We start from the raw sequence: 20842 nt of genomic DNA, 5'->3' as shown, positions 1-20842 counted from the left end.
TTGCACTGGACCCTACAAATTATGTAGAGCCCTGCCGAAAGTTCCACCCCTATCCGAGGATAAGAAACACGATCTGTGTGCCTCCTTCCCCACCACCCCTCATTCGGAATGAACGTTCCTTAAAATAAAATAGCAATTAATCAATCTGGGCCCACCCTTAGAGTTTCTGACTCAGCAGGTCTGGGGCGGGGCCTGAGAACCTGCATTTTGGCAGCTCCAAGGTGTTACAGATGCTGCCACATCACACTCAGAGCCACTGGTCTAGAGTATGTTTCCCTCAGCCTTTGACGCTCGTGCAGGCTGTATGAGGCCCTACAAAAGGCATACACATATCCTGTTACCTCATAGATGTTCAACTGCTCCACCAAGTCCAGGTCAGTCCCTTTCTTGGTCAAGTGCCGCTGGGACACAGCTGCAATGCCCAGCTCCTCCAGGCAGTCCACCACATCGTAGAAGGTGTCTTGGTCTGGCAATCCTGACAAGGTCTGGATGGAGAAAGAAAAGGACACAGACATGTCTTAGGGGACAGTCACAAGCCTCTCAGGGCATTTTTTTGCATGGTAGCCAGCGGCCACGAGTATAGCAATGTGGGGCAAAGCAAACAGATGCTAAGTTCATTTGAGAAAAAGCTTCTCCAGTGTGGTAAGCAGAATGAACCCCAATATTCCGCCCCTGGGATACAGGTGCTATACAATTCCCTCCCCTTGAAGGTAGGGAGGACACTCCCATGATCAGGTGACATTATATGGCAAAGGTGAAAGCATTCTACAGATGTCATTAAGGTCCCAAATCAGTTGATTCTGAGTTAATCAAAGGGGAGAGTAGCCGGGTGGTCCTGACCTAATCACGTGAGCCATTTAAAAGTGGGTTTAGGCCTTTTCTGAGCACAGAGACTAGAAGAGAGATTATCCTGTTGTCCCAGAAGCAGCAGCAAGCCGCCATGAGTTCCACAGCTGCAAGGAAATGAGCTCTGCTAACAACCACAGAAGCTTGGAAGGGGACCCCAAGCTTCAGACGAGACACCAGCCCTGGTTGACACCTTGACTGCCGCCTTGTGAGACTCTTGTGAGCAGAGGACCCAGGGAGGTGGTGCCTGGACCCTGCCCCACAGAAACTGTGAGGTGATAAGCCTGTGATGTTTCAAGCTGCTAAATTTGTGGTAATGTGTTCCATGGCAATTGAAAACTGACATACTGAGTGATCAGAAAAACTCCCGTTAAGATTGATCTACCAACAGCTGGAGTGATGACAATTGAATGACTCCCTTATCTTTCAGTTCGGCAGGCCTTCCCCTTGGTCTAAGACATTTAGGAAAACATGAGAAATTTCAAAGCGGCAACCAAGAGACAAAAAGATAACCCAAGAAAGAAAAAGCTGACTTCTCTGTGAGTTCTGCTTCTCTTAAAAGAAGGATGATAGCTCAGATCAGGCCTCTGCTTAGAACCGGAAGGACCCTTGAGGTGATTTACTCAAAAGTCCCTTATCTTATAAACGAGGGAGATGAAATCAGGGGAGGGAAGGATTCGCCTGAGGTAACAGGAAGTTACTAAATAATAACTAATAAAACCCTGCGCTCAGACCTGCTATTCCGGTCTCCTTTCCTCACACACCTGTGCCTTCTACACAAACTACTCTGGCCTGAAATTTCAAGGTCTCGACTCCCTATTTATTTCACTATTATTGCATTTCAAAAATGCTCTAAACATGGTGACTTGCCTTGCAAGAAAAAAGACCAGTGCTTTCTTAAGGATCATCTCACAGCACCAACTTCTTTTAACACTTCTATTTTGGGGCTACTAATATTGGAAAGAATGTCTCTACTCATAACCCAAATAATGGCTGTTTCCCTTCTATGCTGAACAAACAGGATACAACTCACTGCTGTTGAGACCAGACACTGAAGAAAAATAACTGGGATGCGACAGCTTAATCCATCAGGGGCCCCAGCAAGGACACAGAACAGGAGGCTGTGAACCAGTCGGCAGCTGTAATAAATAAACAGGTGCTCACACCTCAGTGGCCAAGTGTGGAAGCACACACAGGGGTCTGCAGATGCCGGGCAAGGCAGTCACTGCTGCATTAGCAGATAGCAGTCCACTGAGTTAACTGAAAAAGTACACACCTGTCCAAAGAACCCTCTCATCAGAACAAGTCCATCTTTTGGTTTTAGTGAAAACTCCAGAACTTGTTAAAAGATGAGGAGAGGGAAATGGTGATAGAAACGCCAGGGCAGGGCTAATGACTGGAGGTGCCCTGACTGACTGCTGACCTGCCAATCACAGGTGAGTAGACATTCAGGGCTAGATTCAAAACTTTCTACACCGCAGTGTGGGGTGGGGGGTGGGGGGTAGGATGGGCACAGAGAGGGGCCTCTGGCAGTCTCCTCACCTCCCCGTTCCCCTCCTTTCTTCTTCCCTATTTTCCCTGCTGAGAGTCAACTGAGGTTCCTTCTCTCAGAAGTTTCCAGGAGGTTAAATTCCTGGACCTAGTCCCCATTGCCTTAGCAAGCCCAACCATGATGGGCTGGTGGGGAGATTTCTATTAAATAATTAGGTCTGTAGAACCAAACAGGTCAGAGAGCCCTCGCTTAATAAGAGGCCCAGATCTGAGGGTACTGACTGACAGGACATCTGTTATTTCCACGGTGAAAATGTGGGCTTGAGCCACACCCACGTCCCACCACCTCTCATGGGTGGCTGCAGGGGAGCTGGCCTTCCACCACGATCAAAGACAGCTTCTCTAGTCCATGGCCATACCACCCTGAATGCACTTGATCTTGTCAAGGACAGCTTCGTTCTCCGCCTGCACGGGGAGGGGACTGTGCAGCCCAGAAACACACTCACGTCTTTTCAGCTGATTCTCTGACACGTTCAGCAAACGCTGCCACACTCCCACCCCTCCTGGGCCCTGTCCTCCCATTTCTACCCTGACGACCACTGCTAAGGTGCCTATTTCTGGCAAAGGAGGCAGCTACTCCAGAAAAGTCTATGAGCAAATGTCTCTTGACGCCTTCACTGTCAGACGACACTCAGGACCTCCTTCCTGGTTTCTCTCAGACCTTGTCTTGCCAGGGTTTGTGACAAGTAAATCTTTACAGCCTCTCTCAGAGGGAGAAATCTCTGTCCTAAAGGACATTTTATTTTCCAGTCGCTGGGTTTTCACTGATCCCATCAAATCTTTCTTGTGGGGTAAAACCAGTATGGTGAAAGCCTGTACACAAGGGTTCATAGCAGCAGCATCTGTGAAAGCCGAAAGCTGTGAGCACCCAAATCTCCTTCAGTAGATGAAGAGATAACAAATGGTGGCATATTTATATTATACAATGGCACACCATACAGCAGCAGAAAGGAGCAAACTATTAATACGCGTGGTAACACAGATGAATCTCTAAGGCACTGTGCTGCGTGAGAGAAGCCAGCCTCGAAGGGTCACATCCTGTATGATTCCCATTTTTTAAATAATAGAACTATAGTGATAGAGAATAAATCAGTGGTTGCCAGGGGCATGAACAGGTGATCAGGATGTCATTATAAAAGGATAACATGAGCGAGATTTGAGGGGAGATGGAGCCGTTCTATATGCTAATTGTGAAGGTTATCCATAACTATATATGTGTTAAAACTTACACAGCTAAATACCAAGAGAAAAAAGTCAATTTTACTATATGGTAATTAAAAAAAACAATATAATCGAATCTAAAAACAAATGCTCAGTGTGAATCCCATCAGGTAACTCACCCGCTGGCTCCGCTAGAGCAGCTCCCCTCCCCAGGGCTCCCTGGGGTCACCTTCCCTGACCGCTCCAAGCCAGCCCCATGGTAATGGCTCTTGTAACTCATCCCCCGCCCCCCACCTGCTTCATCTGATTCTACAAGGTGGTCAATATCTGAGCCCCCGAAGCGGGGAATCCCACCTAGGAGATTGCAGCTGGATCAGGACAGGGCACCACGCAATTTCAGCTTGCAGGGTGAGAAACGGTTCGTTTCTGACGCTCCCTCAGATCTTCTGAAGACATGGTTTGGGGGTGTGGGGAGAGTTCAGGGGGGTGTTATTCTGGATCCTGGAACCTCTCATTAATCTCCCTGTTTAACAAGGGGAGCAGACTTCAGTTTCAGAACCATGAGCAGGCTAGAATTTCATACCCTTGTTTTGTCATAAAAATGTTAATGTTTTGAATTCCATGTTATTAGGCCAGCTTCCATCTTGCTGAAAGAAAAGTTAGAAAAGCAGTATAATTTCCCACATTTCAGAGTCTGAATTTTTTCCAGACCCGTATTAGCATTTCAATGTGTTATGATGTTTGGGATCTCAGAAGATGTTACTCACTGGAACGATAAACGTGACTAAAATTCAACAACAGAAAACAAACCCAGTGTGGGTGCCCGCGGCCGGCTGACCTTTTTGAGGAAAGGATGACACTTAGAATCATATCCTCAGGACCTTCCTGGCCCAGAACAAAAGATGAGACGGAACTGGCAGAAGAGAAAGAGTAAGTGAGGAATTCCTGGACGTTAGATGCCTTATGGTGCCAAGGAGAGTGTGACACGTGCTGGGTCCTTGCCAGTGATTGGCAGCAGGATGCCCACGCCATGCGGCTGCTGCTGGGATCGTTACACAGCCAAGCGTGGCCCCTACCACTAACGTGGAGAGCATTACAATGAAAACACTGTGCAAGAGTGAAAATGCCATTTCTGCTGAATTTAATGTTTTCCGAAACAATGGCAGTGACTGAAAACGACAGGAAATAGGTGACCTTCATCTTCAAAAAATTGCTTTCAAATTGCATGGTGAAATCAACTCACAAAGAGCTTTGAAAATAAAAACCGAATTCTTAGGATTATCTTCCAGAAAAGTGATGCCCATTCCCCACCAGGACTGTAGGAAATTTCCTGTGACCTCATCAACAGACGGCATTTCATTAAAAAGCAATCCCTGCCCACGTGACCCGGAGAAAATGGCTTGTTGTTTTACTATATATTTCTTTTAATCTTAGTAGGGTTAATGTCATTCATTTTTCAACTGAGTTCTTAATATATTTTTAGGATAGTATCATTTCCTGCCCAGTTTTTTGCAAACAATTTCCCAGTTTGTCACTTGCCTTTAGTTTTTGTTTTGGATTTCATTTTACAAATAAGATGTTTTATAGTTTATAGTTTTATACAGTGAAATATTTAAGTCCTTTGCTTTGGAATCTTTTTGACTGGTTTTACTATTTGGCAACTAGAGACCAGTTAATCTTCACCTCTAGTTTTTCCTCAGTTTTCTACAGTTTGATATGTTACACTCTTTAATCTACCTGAAATTTATTTTGGTATACAGTCAAAGTATGTTTTTGTTTATTTCCATTTATCAAAACCTCTCCCAGTCATGAATAAAGCTGACCATCCCTATGGATTTCAATCACAGGGTGAGCCGTCCTGTGCATTGAGGTCTGTTTCACAGCCCCTCTGCTTCAGCCATCTGCTGAGGAAAGAGTCAAGACCACATTGTTTTAATCCTTAGAGTTTGCACAACATTTTAATATCTAGTAGAATTACTCTTCAGAATTATGTTGCTTTCTACTAATTTGTCCCCAGTCATCAGGGGAAATGTTTCTCCAGTTACATTTCAGGAAGAGATTCTGGGTCCTTTCTGAAGAACTAATGAGCACTGCAGTTGGTCCTCAGGCTTGCACCCGGCAGCCTGGGGCACAAAAAGGAAAGATCTTGGGGTGGCTGATGTAGCGTCTGGGGTCCAGGGAAGAGAAACAACCCCACCCTCCCTCAATTATTAATGAGGAAGGGGCCCAAGCACCGGGATGAAGGAGCTCCAGTCCTGAGAGTGGGCTGTCCCAGGTCAGCATGGGACCCACGGTCAGAGCACCTCTCAGGACGGACACAAGCTGGTGACCAGGGAGGACGTAATGGGAGGAAAGGGAGCACAAGGGTGAGGTCACCATCACAGGAGGAGGACGGGGCCCGCCCTCAGGAATCCATACCTCGCCCCCAGCAGTCAGAAGTCAGTAAGCCACGGAACAGAGTGCTTGCTTTTCTGTCTGATTGTGAATGATTTCCTTAGAGTAAAACTTGCTAATCTATATTCTTAAGGAAAAATGTTTTCAAGGGGACATCTTGATAGGACGAGTAGCCAAAAAATTCTCGCTACCCTCTCTCCGGTTTCATTGGAAAGAACCAAAGCACAGAAAGCATGCAGACTCTCAGGCCTTCACAGGTATGAGCACCAGCACACATTGCACACATGCCACACGTGGGTGTAAAGGGTTTTCTCTTGCAAAGAGGCATGCTGAAGGGTGTTCCCGCCATGGGGGTGCACACGATGTGCTGCTTCTTCAGAGGGCAAATTTTAGATTTTCACATGTACTAGTTCCCTAGGGCTGCCGTAACAAAGTACCACAAACTGAGAGGCTTAAAACAACAGAAATTAGGTATGGAACTTGGTAAACTGTAAGCTGAAGACCAATCACATTTGCTACACAGGCTGCCTGAACACTGTGATCATCTCTCCAGATGGATCCCTCCGTGCTTCTGGAGGCAAGGGTGGCCAGGCCAAGTTGTGGGACCTCAACGAAGGCAAGCACCTTCACACGCTAGATGGTGGGAACCTCATCAACGCCCTGTGCTTCAGTCCCAAATGCTACTGGCTCTGTGCTGCCGCTGGCTCAGCATCAAGATCTGGGACTTGGAGGGCAAAATTATTGTAGATGAATTGGAGCAAGAAGTTATCAGGACCAGCAGCAAGGCAGAACCACCCCCCAGTGGACCTCTCTGGCCTGGCCTGCTGATGGCCGGACTGTTTGCTGGCTACATGGACCACCTGGTGTGAGTGTGGCAGGTGACCCTCGGCACCCACTAGAAACATGGCAGAGCTTTAAAAATAAAAAACTGGTTTTCTGAAGAAGAAAAAAACCCCAGAAATCTATTCTCTCCCAGGTGGAGAGACTAGAAGTCTGACATCAAGGTGTCAGCAGGGCCGTGCTCTCTCCGATGGCTCTAGGGTAGGATCCTTCCTTGCTTCATCCGGGATTGGCTGCTGACAACCCTTAGCATCCTTTGGCGGTCCTCAGCTTATAGATGTATCACTCCAATCTCTGCCCCTGCTTTCACTGGCTGTCTTCCTCACGTATGTGTGTCTAACTTGTCTTCCCTCTATGTGTATCTCTTTTCCTCTTCTTATAAGGACACCAGTCCTATTGGATTAGAGCCCACCCTAATGACCTCATCTTAACCTGATTACATCTGCAAAGGTCCTATTTCCTAATAAGATCACATTCACAGGTACCAGGGGTTAGGACTTCAGGAACACATCTACAGGAACACATCTTTTGTGGTGGGGGGACACAGTTCAACCAATAACAAACATCAACCGACCTTGTTCACTAAAGTCATTGCATAAACCAGCAACTCCGTGTCGACCCCATCCTTTTCCTCCAGGATTTCCATGATATTTGACCAAGGTTTGACTCCTAGGAATAAAGCAAAAATCATTAGAAACAGCAAGTCAACACTCCTTGTCCAATTCACATCACAGTTTATCCAGAGACTTATCACCCAATGATGGCAGTGCCTTTCAGTCACCACATTTCAAAGCATGACACAATTCTTAGGATGGACTTGAATATGTTTCCAATTAGGTGACGATATACCATGTCATCCTTGTCTACTTGAAAATGTATACTCTTCAGTGTCAGGATGCCTATCAGTTTGTTTGAAAAGTTCCCTTTATACTAAATAGGTGGTTTTTAAAGAATCCATTCACATGCAGCTTTTTTTAGACCATGCATTTTACTCTCCAAGTGTGGACATTCTTTGTAAGTACTCTCTGTATGTCCATCTCCTGCAAGGAAAGGGGACACAGGAGAGCTTTACAGTCACTCTAGCAATGGACTTCAAACAATAACTGTGGAACGTCCATCTAGCAAACATTTCAAGAACGGAAGTATATTATATTCAATCAAGGCACAAATAACTATTTAAACATCAACCAGGTACCAAGGAACTGGGTCTCTGGGAGTCTGTCATCAAGAGGTTATAATCAAATGGAACAGTTAGGCATAAGTACAGGAACACACCTCAGCACAGGGTAAAAGCACTTAGAAGGCAAAGCGCTTAGCCAAGCCTGTCACTCAGCAAGGGAGGTCTGTCTCTTGCAGTGCGATGGTCGAGGAAGGTTTGGTGCAAGAGGTGACTCCTCAGTGGAGCTCCTGTGGGAGGCTCCTGGAGGCTGTCCCGTGGCTCCAGGGAGGGCAGGGAAACCCTCCACGTTCAGGATCGCCAAGCCAAGGCCAAGGCCACAAAGGGTACACGACATCCTGCTGTGATTTCCTACGCTGGAGATAAACATATGCAGCGAAGTGTTGCCTTGCCCTTGGCGTGGCAGTGTGGAACGTGCAGCTCTTTCCTGCTTTCTCTATAAAGATCTCAAAGGGATATGGCTTATTTTTGCTGAAAAAGTAAAGTCTGAAATAACCTAAAACCAGTGGGTTCCAAATGCTGATTCATGGATGGGTTATGTCAGAGCTGATTTCCTGGCCTTGAGAACAAAAGCTCCCCAAGGGCAGTGATGTGTCCTGTCTTATCTCTGTGCCCTTGACAGAGTACCCGGCACATAGTAGGTGCTCAATAAAATGTCTGACTAGTGACTGGAGACCTCTGAGAGGGCATGGGTGGGTTAAACTGGGGCAGTTTTAAAAGAGCCAGAGGGTTAAATGCACACAGTAAGAAAAGAAGAGAAGACAGGAGAATTTTAAAAGGAATAGGCACCTACTATACAATGTGAAAGACACAGATGTAGTTTGATGTACAGGTCTGTTGGTGCTCCCAGCCAGGGAACAAAAAGCCTTTTCCTTTGGACTAGCTGCCCAGTTGGTCCAAACTGTGAACCTATGGACTAAGCTTCTATGACCCTTTGTTATTGTGAACACAAAAGCATGATCCTTTGCCTGCTAACTGTTGAAAATTCTTGAAATTCTTGAAATTCTTGAAAATTATCTTCTTGCTGATCTTTATCATCAAACTATTTTGAAGTCCACACCTGTTCTCCAAAGCCCAGCGAAGTAACTGCTTCCGCCCTCAAGACAATCAGTGTGGTCAGTAGGTCATGGGTCTCACTGTCCAGGAATCGGTCAAGCATTCCAAGTGCCTTTGCTCATGTTTATAACAAGGACAACTTCCGTCATTCACACTCACACCCGACCTCAGTACAAAACACGAAAACACGAGTTCTACTGGGCTCCCCACATGTGCGTAAAGAAAAGCCTATGCAAGAGGGAGAGCATCAGTGCGAAGGATTCCTAGTGGGGCTCGGGGGTCCAGAACTGCTTCCTGGTTCCTTACTTTGGGGTCACACATGTCAAACAGGGCCTGGGGAAGGAAAAGCCAAGAAGCAACCACAGGCATCCCAGAGAGAGGGTTGTACCTGGACTATCTCCTCTCTTCCTCTCTCTCTCATGCAGACACACATATCTGTGCACTAGTTTATCCATTATAATGAAAACACTCAAACACTGGTTTAATTAAAAACCGTGTTCTTCAGCTGTAATATCTGACTCCCTTCTTACCATTTAAGGATTTCAAGACTGGAAATTTGCATGTATTCATACACTGTTGGGATAAATGTTCACTGTCCTTTGACTGTTTGGGGACCAGAAAATAGAAACTTTTTAGAAGAATGAAGGGGAAGGGGAAGAAACCTTCTAGTTCAACACAAATAGCCCTGGCAGGGCTCCAGCTGGCCTGTATCAAGCACCAGCAGTCTTAACTGTCCCAAGAGCTGCCACCTGTCAGAACTAAATGGTCCAGTTCACCCCTACCACCATCACCTTTGTTGCTCCATTTGGGGTTTACGTGTGTGTATGTGTAGGTAGGGGATGGTCCTGTATTAGAATCATAAACCACACGATCTTCCCCCTTCACATAACAGAGAACGAAACCAAGCCCCAAAGTAGTGGAATGAACAGAGGCTAGAGAGACGCGTCTAACCTGGAGGGATCGGATCCACCCTAGAGGCTCACTGTGAGGTGTCACGGAGGTAGAGCACTTTGTCGATTCTCCTGAGCACTGATGGAGAACGTCAGGAGACAGGAATTTCCTTCACCATTATCATCCGTCTCCCTCCAACTCCACCTCCCCTTCCTCCACCCCAAACACCGCAGAGAGTGTAGGTTCCATGACAGCCTGGCTTTTCTCTGATGTTTGCAAGCATGTGGTTGGCACTTATAAATTCGTCAAACAAATGAGTTTTATACGAAGAACGCTTAGGACAGCGTGTGTTGCGTGGCAGGCGCTCGAACAGCCGTAGCCGCCACTGCAGTGGTGGTGGGTGGAGGACACCCACATGGACCCATAGGCCTTCCACACGGGCTCCCAGGCCAGAGTCCTCCTCCCACCAAACTGCAGCACTCCTCCCTCAACCCAGAATAAACCGCTCAGCACTTCTCCCTCTTGCTCTCCCCCCGAGTCTCTGTATTAAACCCAAAAGAAAAGAGTAAGCTATTTTGCACGATGCCTTGTACACAAGTTGGTCTAACGCTCAAATACAAAGTCCCAGCAGCATGTTCCAAGCCTTTCAGCGTGATCAATGAACACTTAACAGGTATGCTTCTGCTCTAGGCAGCAATGGAAACAGAGCTTGAGTTCTGCCCACTCTAACCTCCACCATGCTCTGTGCGTTCTTCACAGAGCAATGTATCCCTGAGCGGAAGTCAGAGATGGGATCGCTTGAAAAGACGGCTGGATTCTTTTTCCCCTGTTAATCATGTGTTAGACACATGTTTAAAAATTATGTCATATCTCATCACCTCACATTCAAATGAAAAATGGAACTTCTTCAAAAGCAGTGCTGAACCAAATTAGCAGGGCTCAAGATTTATGACTGAAATTTCAAAATAAGTTACCCAGTCCGTGGGTAACAAAGTAAGTGCCGCCCCCTGTGTCTGAGAGGCAAACTCATACAGTCAGAGGGAGGGGCACCCCGCCCAGGGGAGCAGAGGGCTCTCGACCAGTCTCCTGTTGATCACCACAGCGAAGGTCCCCAGGAAAGGGAGTCTCTGATGATAGCAAAATGACAAAGCAAGGCCCTCCCGTGGGCTTCCATGAGTGCTTACTGACTTTCTCTCTTCCTGCCTGGCCCCATCCACTAGGAAGGGAAACTGACTTGAAGATGCAGGCAAAACAGTTGCCCCTGGGACTTCCCTGGTGGTCCGGTGGTAAAGAATCCGCCTTCCAATGCAGGGGACGCGGGTTAGATCCCTGGGCAGGGAGCTAAGATCCCACATGTCGCAGGGCAACTAAGCCCGCGCGCCACAACTACTGAGCTTGCGCGCCTCAACTAGAGAGACTGCGTGCCGCAAACTACAGAGCCCACATGCTCTGGAACCCGTGCACTACAGCTACAGAGCCCACATGCTCTGGAGCCTGTGCGCCATAACTAGAGAGAGAAAAAAACCCTGCATGCCACCATTAGAGAGAAGCCCGCGTGCCACAACGAAAGTTCCCTCATGCCTCAACGAAGGTCCCGCATGCCACAACCAAGACCCCATGCAGCCAAAAATAAATAAATAAATAATAAATCTGAAAAAAAAAAAAAAAAAAAAGAGTCTGCCCCTGCAGTATGTGCAGACAGGTGTGACACTGAGCCATGCCCTAGAGACTAACTCCAATCCACCATTTCATTCTAGCCCCTGAACCAAAGGGGCAATTGCCGGGATCAAATGGGGCCCGTTTAATTTTCATTAATTCATGCATATTTATTAGTCTCTATGAAACACCTAGATCCCTCAGCTTTTATTGCTGCTCCCTAACCGGCCCACTCTTGGCCTAACAGCAAATTGTCACAAATGAACACTTCTGGTTAACCCACGTGTGGGATGTGTGATGTTTATAAAGCAACCAGAGGAATCTGTTCTCAGACAACTTCATCTGCCGTAGGCGGTAGTAATTTTTGAGGTGTTTTAGCTCATTTGTTGATTTTCTTTGCTGATTCTTTAAACTTAACAGTTTTCATCGTCCAAAAGAATTCCTTTCTACTAAAAAAGTCTATAACATGCCCATTCTCCACCCTATCTCCCCCAAAATGAGTCTAAAGCCACCTTGAGGAGTCAAATTTATGGCTTATTTATAAACTTGTGTGGAAATGGACGTACTCGGCTGGCCCTCAGTCACCTCCGGCACGTCTGTCTACTTGCTGGTCCACCTGAGAGGGCACTGGAGAGCGAGAGCAGCTTCTAAGCTTGCCAGGTGGAAACACACCTGCTAGTCATGCTGCTTCCTGCAGAAGAGCATGACATATTTAAGAAATTTTTTTCTTTTTTTTTTTTTTGCGGTACGCGGGCCTCTCACCGCCGCGGCCCCTCCCGCCGCGGAGCACAGGCTCCGGACGCACAGGCCCAGCGGCCATGGCTCACGGGCCCAGCCGCTCCGCGGCATGTGGGATCTTCCCGGACCAGGACACGAACCCGCGTCCACTGCATCGGCAGGCAGACCCCCAACCACTGCGCCACCAGGAAGCCCGAGCATGACATATTGAGATGTCCAATTCCAGCACAGGGTTCAGGAACAATTTTACTAGCAGTAAAAGAGGATGATGTTATATGTATATGTTAAAATCATGGCCGAGACCACACATGCCATAGAGAAACATGGGAATGAACCACACGTGATAAGCTATGGCTGAGTTTTTCCATCAGTGTTGTTCCTTTCTGTTCTCAGCCACTAGTGCTCAGTAGCAGACAGGTGACAGCACTTGCCAGAAGCTTAAGAAATTTTACAGGCAAAAATCGTGACGTCGAAGAAACAATCCCTTGGCTGTTTTGATTTTATATTTTTACAAATTGGGGAAAGATGGCCATTGTTTTGTCTTGGAGGAGAGAGTATAGCTGAGAGCCTCTGACTGGGTCTGCAGGTAGAGTCTTGGGGGTAGGGTGCCCTCGGGATCACTCCTCTACCTCCACAACATGCCCTCCATGAAATGTGCAGTCCGAGGAAGGAAGGTCACAAGAAGGTTGTTCCCTCTAACATGGCGCCCATGACAAGGGCCCATGGGTTACCTGAAATTTAGGACAGGAAAATGAAGAGTCTGCTAATTGTCCTAAAGCAACCCCCAGAGTTGGAAGACGGAGTATGAATCTTCCAAGGACAGACGAAAGGGCTGGCCTCACCCTCTCCACAAATACCCGCCTTTGGCCTTAGGCCTCATTGACTGGCCCTGGGAAAGCCCGGCCTGGCTTCTGAGCCATTGGGAGCCTTCATTAGGATTCTCAGGGAGTCCCAGTGATCTGCTCTTGAGGCCATGAGGGTCTTCATGCTCGTACTTCAGATGGCAACAGGCTGTGGCAGAAAGAAACCTGCCCCTGTCTGGGATCCACTTTCCAGACTCACAGCCCCCGACCACGCACTAGGGACTGCCTCTGTGATACACCTACACACAGGCCTGGAGTCCCCTCCAGCCTGCAATCCACCGAGCTGGGGACTGAGGTCTGCCTGTGTGTTTGTGGGAAAAGTGCGGGAGCCCAGCCCACGGTCCTGGATGGCTTTCATTAACTTACATTCAAACTTTCAAAGCAACTAGTAAGCTGCTTTCTTTCATCTTTGGATTCAGCCCTGGGTGTGGGTCTCTGAGCAATGCTAAGTCAGAGACACAAGTGGTTTGAATCAAAGAGGACTATTTAGGTCTCTCATTCCTTTTTGACAGTTGTCCCTCGGCTGACTTGTTCATAAACATGTGTGAGCACATGCAGAGACACACACACACACACACACACATACACAAAACCATACACCAACATGTTAACGACAATTCTCCCTGGTGAGATTAGAGGTGATTTTTTACGGTCTCCTTTACATTGTTTTTTCCAAATTTTCTACAGCGTGTTACTGTTATAAAAAGAAAAAAAATTAACGTTATCATGTTTTTGTTCTTGTTAGAGTCTTTGTGGGGATGATAATATTAATAAAAATGTCCTACTGAGGAACAAAACCAAAATATTTTTAAAAGAACAAAACACCCCATTTTAGCTTCAGGCTTCACAGTATTATAGGAGCCACGGCCTGCTTTACAGTAAACTGAATCCAAAGCTCATTCGTCATCAAGTGTGCACAGCAGGCCTGCCTGCTATGGGCCAGCCAGGTGCTGGGACACCAAGAAGAGACAGACACCCTGCCCTTGAGCAGCGCACACACTCATGGGAGACGGGCAGTGACAAGAGCACAGCAGAGAATAGGGACGCGTGAGGGCTTTGAGAGCATACGCCCATCTGATCCAAGATAGGGAGGGTGTGCTGCAAGTCGGGTAGGAGGCGGAGGTGACGGGTGGACAGGGGCTAGATGGCGAAGCGTCAGGTCCTAATCCTGTGGGCACCGGGAAGCCACTGGCGGGTTTTAGATGGAAAACGATGTGGCCGAATTTGTGCTTCAGAAGAATCCTCCAATAGCAGAGGGGAGGGTGGGCATGCCAGGGAAGGGAGAACATTCAAGGAAGCAAGGGATGCCAGGTGAGATGGTGAGGGTGTGGGATGTAGGGAAGCGAGAACATTCAAGGAACATCTAGGGGTCAGAGCCAACCAAGCAGGTGTGAGGGGAAGAGAGGAAGGAGTCAGAGTGATCCCAACAGGATGGGAAAAGAGGATAAGGAACTGGTTCTGTGTGTTCAGTCGCGGAGGCTGAAGGCAGCATAAAGATAAGCTGGGTTAGCTTTATGGGTTAGCCCAGCAGTGCTTTTCTTTCACTGTTCCCTCCCTAACCTAACCTTTGTACACTTAACCATCCTAAAATATATGTTTCCTGCAGTGGGAAGTCCACACAAAGGGAATTCTGTGCATTCTTAATTCTGTTTTGAACACGTAAAAAGTGGAAGCCTTCTTACATTAGGCGCTTCTACTTCGATGACATAGTGGGCAGGGACCACTCACCCCTTTTTGTGTCGACAGCAGAGACGGCCTGAATCAGAAGAGGTGCATTGGACTCCGAGTACTCCACAAACACCAGCAGCAGCTTCAGGGCCGTCTTCACCACCAGGCGGAACTGCAGAGAAAAGATACAACCATCGTGTAGCTTCAGACACGGCGGGGATGCCTGAAAGCTTCGTCCTAACAGCAGCTGGCACCCAGCCCCTCTTCTCAGCAATTACACAGATTCCTTCACTGGACGCCTCAGAAGGCAGGCGTTAGTATAGTCTCCATTGCACAGGTTAGGAAACTTGAGTGCACAGAGTCCCCTGCCCAAGATTGCACAGCTAGAAATAGAATCCGAATTTGAACACAAGGCCTTTGGCCCCAGAGCTCACACCAATGGTCTCTCAACAAACGAGGTAACGGCTGCTGGGTTGGTTACTTCATTTTATCCAGACTAGATCATTCTGAAGTAGAACCATCGATTCTCATTTTTCTGGAGAGGAAGCAGGCACAGCAGGTTAAATGACTTGTCCAGGGTCACAGTAGGTCACCTGAACCAAGTCCTGCCCTTAAAACTGCACAGAGGTCTGCCTGGGGCCTCACGCCACAGTCCTGGGCCCAGAGCACTGCACTCACGAGGAGCCACACGGAGCCCAGGGGCCCTCCCTCACGCGGGCCGAGGGTCACTCACCCAGAGAAATTCCACAACCTCCCAGCTGATGCTACCGCAGATCCCTCACTCAGCTCAGCAGCTGGGGGACTGTGGCAGCCTGGGGGTTCCAGCTCAGCTCCCTGCCCATTCCCGCAGGTGCTGCAGCTGCTACCTCCACCCACAGTCTCCTTTCCTGCACCCCACTTCCTTCCAAGAACCTCCTTCTCAGGGAACTCACACACCAACTTCCTCCTGGAAATGGGTTCAAATCTTGCTCCTGAGAAACAGCAAACCTTCCTCAGGGCTGCTCCTCCCACCTGCAGCAGGTGTCTGGGCAGTGCCCCGCCCCCCACCAGCAGAAAGCACTTTCTAGGGGACAGGGGCTGATCTGCATCGTGTCTGAAGGGCCTGGAACTACACCTGGCACAGAATGGGCTCAGCCATGTTTGTTCGCTGAATGAATGGATCAGGTAAGGACCAGCCAATCAGCCCACGTCCCCTCGCCCCACCCCCGTGGCTGTGGAGAATCGGCTCCAGGCTCTCCACTCACTCTGCAGCGCAGAAAGGCCCAGTGACCCCGTGGGCATCAGCTCATATCGAGTTATTAGGGGCGCGTGTACGCACTAGGGGAGAACTGGAGCCCTGCACACGCCGCGGGAAACAGCGGGAAACCACCACCCACCCACAGTCATTTCTCCAAATACATGCACCTCCCTCTACCCCTTGCCCCTTCTCCTCTGTCCTACTTCCCTAGTAAAGCAGCTGGCTTTTCCTTGATTCCACATCTCTCTCCAGCCAGTGCCCTGGTTCCCAGCTCCAAGTTATGGGAAAACATTTCAAAAGAGTTGCCACCCTCCCTGGCGCCCCTTCCTCACTTCCCACGGACTCCTCAATCCAATCTGACAGGGCTTCTACCTCCACCGCGCAGATTACATTACTCTTGTCAAGGCCGCTGATGACCTCCGTGTTGGTCAGTGCTTACTCTTCTGCGCTCATTTTGGCTCAACCCTCAGCAGCACGTGACACGATCAATGGCTCCCTCCAGAAGCAATTTCCTCTCGCCATGGCCGACCACAATCTCCTACCTGGGTGGCTTCTCCTCCAGGAGGAGCTCAACCTCCAGGTGTGGGAAGGCCTCAGAGCTCACTACTCCCCCTGCTCCCTCGCCGTGCATTCTCTCTAGGTGAGTTGATCCAGGCTCTTAGTTTTAAGTCCCATCTATGACTCAGTGCTCTCCAGGCCTGGCCCCTGACATCGCCACTCGAATGCTTACAGGCCCTCAAATTCAATATGGCCCAAAGAGAACTCTTGATTGGCACTCATGCTCATTCCATCCCACAGACCACTGCCAGCATGTTCCTTCCACAGCCCCCACCTCAGGACAAGGCCCCGCCATCCACTGAGTACAAGCGGGAGTCACCCTGCCCTTCCCCCACCCAATCCTACGACGACGTCATCGTCCAGGGCTGTCAGCGGCTGTCCTTGCCCTGACTCCATCCACATCTCCATCTCCCTGTCCACCATGAGAGCCTCCTAAGTACTTCTGGGCTTGTCACCATGAAGTCCATTCTCCACATTGCAGCCAGAGGGACCCGGGCACTCTCAACCCTCTATTCGCTCTGCGTCACATTCAGGGTGGAATCCACCCCTGTGGGCTTTGCGTCTCTGCCAAGCTCTCTGACCTCATCTCCTGTCACTCTCCCTCTGCCCACGGAGCTTCCATTAGCCACCTTTCTTTAGTCATGTGACCATGCGCTTTTCACACACTGAAGCTTGTGCATGACTCAGTGTTCTCATTGGCTATTCCCTAACCAGTCACCACAGGACTGGCCTTTCCTTATCCTCCAGGTCTGAGAAATCTCGCCTCATGGGAAGTGGCTTCCTGACTACTTCATCTAAAGGAGCCCCCTGGTCACTCACATCACCCTGTTCTATTTTCTTCACATCCTTTATCATGACCTGAAATCGCTACATACAAGTTTGTTCACCTGATGTTCCTCTGTTGCCCCCGACTAGAGCAGAACCTACCTGGTGGCGGAGATGCTACTTTATCTGACACACAGGAAACAGCATCTGCCCCGAGGAACTACTGGGTCAGTACTGCACACGAAGGGCAGGCCGGCGCGCCCTTTTCACCGAGGTCTGCTCTGCACACCCAACCACTAACGTATGTGGAGCCAGCCTCGTATCCCCCACTCCACGCCCCGACAACTTCACGGAGGACAACCAGCGTATTGGGCTTCTGTCCTCACGGCGACATCCTTATCGCAGTGGCACCTGAATTCTTGTGAGGGCTTTGAGCTCTTTAGAACGTTTTCAACTTCATAACCTGAGTCCCACATTCTCTGCTCTCCCTGACTGAGAACAGACTAAATTCCAGAGTATTTTTCTCAGCAGCTACAAGGTTGGGGGCAGGAGGGGAAGGCATGGCATGATGAACTGTGCTATCTTTGTACGTTGAGAGCTGAAAAAGATTTCTTCAAGTAAATAAAACAACCCAGCAAGCCCAGGCTTGGCGCCCTCCTCAGTGGGTACACTATTATTATGCGGTTTAAGCCTCCTCAGTGCCTTCGTGGGAAAGAACCTGGCTGCTGCCCAGCCCGCTCCCCCATCAGCTGGTCTCAGCAGGACCCCCTTCTGGGCATCTCTGTGGTCACAGGGCCTTGGCCGGCATGGTCCCAGGGACCCACTCTCCCATATGAGGCTCTCTAAGTAAGAAACCACTGACTGTTTTCCCAGGGAGCCTTCTTTCTCTATTAGTCTCAACATGCCTATTCATGTCATCTTCTCCTTTGCAATAAAGGCTCTGTTTAGAGATCTTTTGGCACTGTTATTTTATTTTTTTTAAATCCCTAAACTCTTCTGATTCATGATTTTAGGTTTCTACAAATTTGGCTTCTACTGAGTCTAAGTGGACATTTATTTATGTTTGGAAGACTTACTATGTGAAATTAATCACAAACATATTAGATAAACTACTTTAGAAAAAGAGCGTTAGCACGTTAATTTTATGGAAATGAATGGTACTGATTGCAAGCATGTCCCAACTAACCATCAAAATACATCCAGCAGGACTCCTCCTGACAAATACCTCACTAACATTACTGCACAGACTTGAAAGTAATAAAAGTACCTGACTTCAAAAGATTTCTACATCAAACCCTTACTTTTCCAGAAATCGCTTAATTTGATGCCCTCCAGAACCTGGAAAGCTATCAAAACCTTGGAATAGCCACAATGGAGGCCACACAGCCATTCCTCCAAATCCAAACATGCTGCTCATCTCAAAGCTCTTAAAAATCCACGCCTGGTGCCACAGCACTTATCCTAAGACACATTCTAACAGGAGTGGCCACTGAGCTTCCCGACCTGCTGAGAAGAAGCAAACCAGAGGCCAGTGATGGGTAAGGAGAGGCAGGCCCACTGTGGCGGCAGGAGCAAGGACCGCAAATGAGGGGGCGGGAACAAGCGGCTCGGATGCCAGCACACACTCCACTGCGTGGCTCAGACACTGAAGACTTCTCAAAGGGCAGTGACACTCCAAGGACACTTCATCTCTGCCTGGTGCTCCTTCATGTTCTAATGAGGGGTTTCATTGCAATGACTCACAGGCTCAAACACCGGCCTATCCATCTAGCACTGAGGGAAAATCAGTAAGAATAGATTCTCATTCCTGTGGAGCATCAATCGCTTGGGAAGACAAAGCAACTGGTCACAAAACAGTTAAACACGGCAACATGGAGTCAGCCTCAGAAGCAGTGGCTCTAAGACCAACCAGATGCTGGGGTAGTAGATTTCCCTCATCCAGAGGTTCTGAGTGGCCCTTGCTAAGGCTATTGCAGAAGGAATTCAGAATCCGGATGGGGTGAACTGGCTGAGCCCATTTAAAGTCCCTCTGAATCCCAAGAGGCTCTGCTTCTTCTTTCAATGTCTTGAGTGCCTTCCAGATGCCCAGCACCCAGTGAGGTTCCCTGAGGGAGTCAGGAAGCTGTAGCCCTGCCTTTAAGGAGATGGTCATCCTGCTGTGGAGAGAGGACTCAGAACACCTCCATACCACACAACTGAGAGCATTACCGTGTTAAGGGCCCTCCGAGCAAGGCCGCTGAGAACAGAGAGCGCTTCCCAGAGCAGGGCCCTTGCAGTGGGGAGAAGAGACAGTTGGACAGGCTCAGGGCTGATCCAGCCGCCCTTCGGGGCTTCCATGGTGCAGAAGAGCCGTGTGACAACCTGTGGGTTCCTGCTAACACAAATAAGCCCTCTTTTTTAGGGTTGGAGGAAACACACTGGGGGTCGAGATTCAGCCTTTGGGCTACACATTACCTACTTTTTATATACAGTCGACCCTTGAATAATCCTTTGAATTGCGCAGGTCCACTTATATGCAGATTTTTTTCAAAAGTAAGTACTACAGTATTACATGATCCATGGCTGGTTGAATCCACAGGTGCAGAACAATGGATACAGAACCGAGGATACAGAGGAACCACAAATACGGAGCGCTGACTAATTCATACATGGATTTTTGACTCCTAGGAGAGTCTGTGTCCCTAACCTCTGTGTAATTTAAAGGTCAACTATAATTACATTCTAGGAAAAACTAGTACCGTAGTCTATTTTAGCGCTGTCCATTATAATAAATTATGCTTTATATTGCTTTAAAGCATGCAGCTAAATCACAGTATACAGCAGGAATCTGAGCCAACCCCTTTGCGCAAGGACAGGCACATGCAGCCAGCACTGGACTGTGCTTCTCACAAGTATGAGCCTTACTCTTGGCTGCAGCTATCATTCTCACCCTGCTCCTACACAGCGTAAAACAGGGGCCATGAGGCTTCAGAGGAACGAGGATGCCTGATGACCCAGGGATGCAGCACTTGTCAGGTCAAGCCTCAGTCAGGGACCGAGCTTCCATGAACAACTGCATGAGCAACTCGGGACTCCCGCGTCACCTCCGTGTCAGGGAGGCAGGGACTGAGAGTAGGAGGATGGTGTCCACACAGTGCTTGGCTGGATTTTGGTTTTGGTTTTTTTTTAATTTTCCGGGTCAACCCACAGGGAGGGCGTGGAGTCAGCCTGTACAGAACCCGGGTCTCTAGGTTTTGGATAAAATGTAACCACCAGATGTATGGAAAAGGAATAAAAGGCAGCTTCTCAATAATTCTGCACTTAAAAGCAAGCCGGAACTCCCTTCATGTTTTATTGTACTTAGAGAAAAGCAACAACTACACTTAGCAGGTCAAATATGCTGTTTATTAGGTAGAAATAAAAGTATTCCCCGAAATCTCCAAATTCCTACTCCTCTTCTAA

The 20842-nt window shown here is 48.4% G+C and overlaps 1 protein-coding gene across 1 annotated transcript in view; it reads right to left on the bottom strand.

The window, feature by feature from the left end:
• Nucleotides 1–20842, bottom strand: part of FHOD3 (formin homology 2 domain containing 3) — a 497208-nt gene that overhangs the window by 184828 nt on the left and 291538 nt on the right. The window contains exons 7-9 of the mRNA XM_022587005.3: nucleotides 14902–15013; nucleotides 7367–7461; nucleotides 342–485 (exon numbers count right to left, since the gene is read on the bottom strand). Of these exons, the coding sequence (XP_022442713.2) occupies nucleotides 342–485; nucleotides 7367–7461; nucleotides 14902–15013 (351 nt within the window). The remainder of the gene's footprint in view (nucleotides 1–341; nucleotides 486–7366; nucleotides 7462–14901; nucleotides 15014–20842) is intronic.

Source organism: Delphinapterus leucas, chromosome 14 (assembly GCF_059928025.1).
Source record: "Delphinapterus leucas isolate spDelLeu-1000000601 "Yukka" chromosome 14, BTC_Dleu_Yukka2, whole genome shotgun sequence".
NCBI classification, from domain to species: Eukaryota; Metazoa; Chordata; class Mammalia; order Artiodactyla; family Monodontidae; genus Delphinapterus; species Delphinapterus leucas.
This window is presented reverse-complemented; position numbering and strand designations above follow the sequence as displayed.